This window comes from Oxyura jamaicensis, chromosome 1 (genome assembly GCF_011077185.1).
Source record: "Oxyura jamaicensis isolate SHBP4307 breed ruddy duck chromosome 1, BPBGC_Ojam_1.0, whole genome shotgun sequence".
Lineage (NCBI taxonomy): Eukaryota > Metazoa > Chordata > Aves > Anseriformes > Anatidae > Oxyura > Oxyura jamaicensis.
Window position 1 is genome coordinate 37,470,169 of NC_048893.1, and position 6,000 is coordinate 37,476,168.

Sequence of the window (6,000 nt, forward strand, 5' to 3'; positions counted from 1 at the left end):
TATGAAGTTATGCATGGTCTTTAGGTCCAGTCTTTTGATTTTGCATATTACCCTTGTAAACATCCTCCTTGTTCGGATAAGAGGAAATATAAAGTACTCCTGAAGTGCCTGCTTGTTTTCCACAACAACTGAAAATTTGCCTTTTGTGTGTATGCCATTATAAACTAGTAACGCAACCCACCCATGTAGGGATTAATACATCAGACTCAGAGTTTCACTGAAGCAGTTGCTGAATTTATGTTGAATATTGGTTTGTGGTTTGGGGGGAGGGAGATTTTCAACTTATATTCTTCTCAGAAAAGCGATCTGGAAAGATAGGAAATGCTTGACACTCTCTAGGGATAGTTTGGAGAAGGTATGACCACAGGGTCTTTGCTATTGAAGAATTCTGAATGAAATTCTATTTATCACTGTATTCCCAGACAAAGGGATTTTTCTACTTCTTTTTAGTGACATATTTGCATGTGTACAGTGACAAATGGGAGCTATTTACATAGGTACCTGTCTGAAGGCTTATTGTGGGTTTGTCTTTCGTAAGATTGTATGCTGTTGTGTTTAGATGCCCAAGTACCCTCTGGCACAGGCACGATATGCCTGTGTATGATGTAAGCCATGGAATTCAAGCATGTCATGACCATTAATCTGTACAGAAAGCCAAATACGATAGTTTCTGGTATGAACATGCTTAAAGTTTGAGGACGTTTACGATACTTTTCTAGATTTATCCTAACAGCTGCAAAGACCACCCAGGTTTTCAAATACAAAAGCTTCCTCCTTTCGGGGGAGGGGGTGGGACAAGTTTAGAGGTTGGTGTCTCAGGTTTCTTCATATTAACCAATGAAGTAAGTTCCTCTGCTTTATTTCTCCACAATTCAAGTCTTTGGAATCTTTCTTTCTGTTTATATTGTATTATATGTATGGTTCTTCTATTTAAGAGCAGTGGGATAGATCCTTGTTTTTCTTTTTTCTTGAAGCACCACAGAACCATTAATTGTATTTCTCTGCAAAGTTACATTTGGAAATTATTGCTCCTATTATTCTTCAAGACAAAACAATGGGAAAGATTTCTTAGAAACCACACAGGTAATATATTTTCAGCAATACTCTGGCTTGGGGGGATCATTTTTATATACTGCCCGCCACATGGCTGTTTTTTCATCTCTTACATGAAAGGCACTGTGCTGTTTGAAAACGGCAGTGCAGGAGAAAGTTTTCAGTTTTCTGACAGGTTTGGCTGTTGAAGCCATACAGTGCTGAAATAATTTGTGATTAGCTTTCACCTCTCTCTTTGCCCTCCAGAATGTCCCTTCTATTAGATTTGTTTTTCATAAAAGCTTCAGAATCTCCTAGCTGAAAATGTCATGGTCCCTTGATTCAAGCAACATTGTGTGGATGAGTTCTGGAGTAGAGGGGGATGTGGAAGGTGGAAAAGACTTGTCATAATATCTAATTGTACTGGATAGTCTTACACACCACTGATTGTAAGGAATGAATGAGATGATAAAGAGATACCATGAAGATCTTAAAGTCCGAAGTCTGGAAAGGAGGGTAGCTGATGCCGACTAGTCAAGTTGGCCTTATAGGGTCACTTGGAGAAAGGAAACTGTCCACCATGAGAACCTGACTCATAAAATTAATGGCTGCAAAATTCTGATCTTGGTTAAAGCAGTAGAAATTGAAAAGGTGCATTGAGTCTACCAGTCCTGGCTAGTTTTGGCATGGCCATAATGAGATAACTAGGATGCAGTCTTTCTGAAGGAGTCATTTTTTTGCTGCAATTTATAAAAATCTGTCTAGTGACTCTCTACAATGACAGTTTTGAGCCTCTGCCAGTCTAACTGACCGCTATAGCACATTGTAACTCCAGAGATAGTTAAGAAATAGGAGTATTTTTCACCCAGGGCCTTAGGATTTCTCCAGACTGTCATCTACTGTACTTTTCCATTATTGTATTATGGGCAGTGAATTCCAATTTTTAAGCCTTGATTTCCCTGAAAACAATAGTAGTTTTCCCCTTTATTTCTGTGGAAGCAGAGTATACCAATAAATCTCTCTAGGGAAAGTTCTTCAGTGTAAAAGCAAGAGATATTTTCATTTAATTCTCTTGATTGTCTAGATGGGAATAATAGCTGTAAAAACATGTTAGCTTTTCCCAGACACGCTGAGCTTGCAAACTTTTCCCAGTAAATTGTTGAAGACCTTAAACTCCTTTCAAATTCTCTGGAAATATAAGACACTTTCATGTGATCAGATCCTCAGATTTATCAACATTGCTTGGAAATGTTTATTCTGGCTAAAACAGTGGGAAAGGCAGAAGCAAGGACAGTAGCATTTCTCCTACACTTTGTATGAGAAACCTCTGTGAAGATGAAGTCATTTCACTGTCTTCTTTAGATTTCTGATCTATGGTGCCCCACATGATAAGTTCAGAATTCTTTTAAGTTACTGTTTTTGCTGCTTTGACAAATTAGAGCGGTTGGGGTACCTTTGTCCTTAAGTTGACTTTCTGATAAACTCTTCAAATGTCTTTGCAAAAAGTTACAGGCTTCTCTGCAGCTGCTGCAAAGCTGTCAGACTGAAGTAAATAAGTTGTCCAAGTTTTGACCTGTCTGCCGTAATTCTAACAGTCCTTAATATTAAGTCAGACCTTGAGAGTTTTCCCATGCAGAAATATTCTTCAAGCTTACTGCCAAAAGTGGTCAAAGAGATTTCCTCTGTCAACCTGAAATGTACATCAAAAGACTAAAGCTCACTAGCCTCCAGCAGCAGTCAGCATTCAAGTTTGACATGACTCGGAATAGAAATGCTGCCTGGTTGGATAATTCTTTTCAAGAAGATTTTCCTAAGGACTGGAAGGCTTATTCCTTACCAAAGGGCAGGATGGCAATCATTTAGACTCTGAACAATTCTCATGTAAGTCTTATCATATGAGCATACCACCTCCAACAGAGAGAATGTGTCAGAAATCAGAGGGAGGAAGGAAAGATGAAGGAGGCACTAGAAACTGATGAAATAAAAGTTACCATGGGCAGACCAAAATGGATCATTAGGTCAACAAGAGGTGAGGACTGAATTTTATTCAATGTAGCATAAAAATTTCAGATACAAAACATATTTTTTCATTTGCACGTGACAGGTCACTGCAGTCAAAAGTACAAAGAAATCTTTCCTGCAGCTCTTTCTGAAATACTGAGTAAAAATGCTGCTCGTATCTTCAGAATATACAGGGAAACTTTCACTGCCTACTGAGGACTGCTAATGTCACTGTTTCAAAACACAGCGGCATCGCAATTTGCTGCTGTTACACCTCAAAGCTATTGGGCCACCTGGCACATCAGGGACAATCTCTACTTGCAGTGGAATTTGCTTGGAAAACTAGAGTGAGAGAGTTTTTCAGAGCCAGCTGCGAGCTGCTGGGAGCCAGATGTCTGTCAGTTCCTCTGCAGAGCTGATCAGAGCAAACCCCCATTTGCAAGGTTTAAAGTCAGCACTTTGTCTTTAACTGCTCCGACTGTAGCTTTCAAGTCTTGTTATCGTAATTACTTTGCACCGCATTTATCAATGAAATGTTTCCACAGCCTATCCCGCTCTCCATCTGAATGTGAAATAAGGTTATCTAATCTCTCTCTCTCATTTATCATCTAGGGACGTCAGCATATTTGGACTCTGCCTGTGGCTAGGTTGTATGACAGTGCATACTACTTCCGTGTAGCCGCACCGGTAAGACCTTTTCGGATGGGAACACAGCAAAAGACAAGTATCATTGGAGCTGACAGAAGATCTTATATGAATCTCCTTTATTTTTTCCTCTGCAGGGTTTTGCAAGCTGCTCAACAGATCCTTATTTTGCTGGAATGTTTTATACTGATTACTACTTCTATTTTTATCGGCAGTGTAACTAAAAGGTTGCCAATTGTTCTGTTCTTGGGGAAAAAAACAATGAAGCCTTTGATATGAAAAAGAGACTCGTGTATGGCCCTGTATTTTGTAAAGCTTTTACTGAGAAGTATAGCATTTGCTTGTTTGTTTTCCTTTTAAATTAAAGAAAAAAAATGAGAAAAATAAAATGTTGTTCAAGCAGAACCATAGCTCTGCATTTCCAGGAACTGTTTCTAAAATGACATGAGACAGTTGAGTATATGATGTGTAAACAAGTGATCTCATTGATCTTAGTGAAGTGGCATCATATTGTACGTACAACAGACAAAAAAAAGAAAAGAAAAGAAAAAAGAAGGAGGTAGGAGCTCTGCTGAGCTGGGATATACTCTAGTCTTCAGAAGACAGTGAGATAATAAAATATTATTTGCAGTGAGGAGACCTGCAGACCTTTACTTTCTCTTAGTAACTGCTGCCTTTTGTTTGTATATAAATCCACTTTTTTTTTTCTTTTTTTTTTTTCCAAACAAAACCAAGACCAAACAAAACTTTCAGAGAGAAGTGAAGCACTGTGCAAGTGCCCTCTAAAATAAGTACTGTAAATTGGGGGAACTGCGGTTCAGCTCCAGTGTTTGCATTTCCATTTCAGGAAGTAGTACCATCATTGCTGTTACAATTGTGCAACTTAATGATGCTGCTGCTGTTTGCGTGAGATGTGTTTCAGCTACTTTATTTTTTATTTTTAACTGTACAGCAGCAATGAAGTATTTACTCCTAATTTCAGGTTATTTTTTTTTCTTGGTTGTGATTTGTGCTAGTGTGATGGAAGAAGAGAAATATTTGAGAAGAAGAATGTCTTGCCTGCACAGCTTTCTACGGTGAATGTGGATACACACTTGCATGGGAGAAATCTTTCTGTTTATATTTAGGAAATATATTTTTAAGGCAAAGCTATTTGAAAGAAATTTCAAATTAGTTGCTCAGACAAAAGGAGCACAGATGTAATAACCAAATGCAGTATAAATAGTATCATGAGGCATTTCTAGAACAATCATTCATTTTGTGTAGGGAAGAGAAAGTAAATATAGTGGAGAGACTGTAGGCTTTCGAAGATTTACAATGTAAAAGTTAACATGTGAACAACCTTACTCTGAATGAAATTCTTTATTTAGCAGTGGAAGGGAAGCATTAGGAAGGAAGATTAATCTCTAAATATGAACTGACCACAGTCTTTGTAAACACCCATGTGTCTTAATTGTATATTTCTTGCCTGACAATGAAATGGTAGAGTTTAATTTGTTTCTTTGGCTTCATTTGGCATTTCTTTTTGTCACCGTTTCTGGATTTCCTTTAACTGATTTCCTTTAACCTTCTTACTGTTTTTTTTAGGCTTATGTATTTCTGTTGAGGTTAACTGCAATGTCCTTGGCTTTGGGTTGTTTTTTTTTTTTTTTCCCCTTATATGACTCACTGCATTGACCTTAAACCTTAAACCCTTTTTTTTTTTTTTTTTTTTTTTTTTTTTTTTTTTTTTTTTTAGCCTGGGAAGCATGTTCTGCAATATCCCAGAGACTAACTGTACTTTTAACTCCACATCCAAATGCATCATAAGTTTGTGCCTTTAGTTTTTTATAGTCCGTACTTGCGAGAAATTCCTAAGAAGCGTTGCTGGGTCCCAGATGATCATGCATGTGCATTTTGAACAAAAATAGTACATTTCTAGACCCACTTGCTCTTCATTACACTGTTTTGGGTTGAAATACTCTTCTCAGTGGCACAGAGCACTGATGCAGGAGAATATAAGCTCCCAGTATTTCCTGTCATCAAAACACTTCCTGCGATTACATACAGTCTGGGGTGAGATGCATGTGGGCCAGCAAATATTTTCTTTGTGAGAAAATGAGCAGTGATTTTAATACAAATTACTTTGCCAGTTCAAAAATTTTCAACTACGTCTTTATTCCTGTCACGTTTTTGGTAAGGTACTCTTGAAGATTTTATTCAGATTTCAGATGACAAGTTGTTGCACAAAGGCTATGTTCCAACGCATCTGAGGTAACAAGAATCCACCTTGGCAAGAACTAGGGAGGAACTGGCAGAAATGAAATACTTGGCATTGAAAAA

General features: G+C 37.8%; 1 protein-coding gene across 1 annotated transcript in view; it reads left to right on the plus strand.

Moving 5' to 3' along the window:
• Positions 1-4,176, plus strand: part of MYRFL (myelin regulatory factor like) — a 38,598-nt gene extending 34,422 nt beyond the window's left edge. The window contains exons 23-25 of the mRNA XM_035336857.1: positions 975-1,083; positions 3,646-3,720; positions 3,816-4,176. Of these exons, the coding sequence (XP_035192748.1) occupies positions 975-1,083; positions 3,646-3,720; positions 3,816-3,902 (271 nt within the window). The 3' untranslated portion in view covers positions 3,903-4,176. The remainder of the gene's footprint in view (positions 1-974; positions 1,084-3,645; positions 3,721-3,815) is intronic.
• The last annotated feature ends 1,824 nt before the right edge of the window (positions 4,177-6,000 follow it).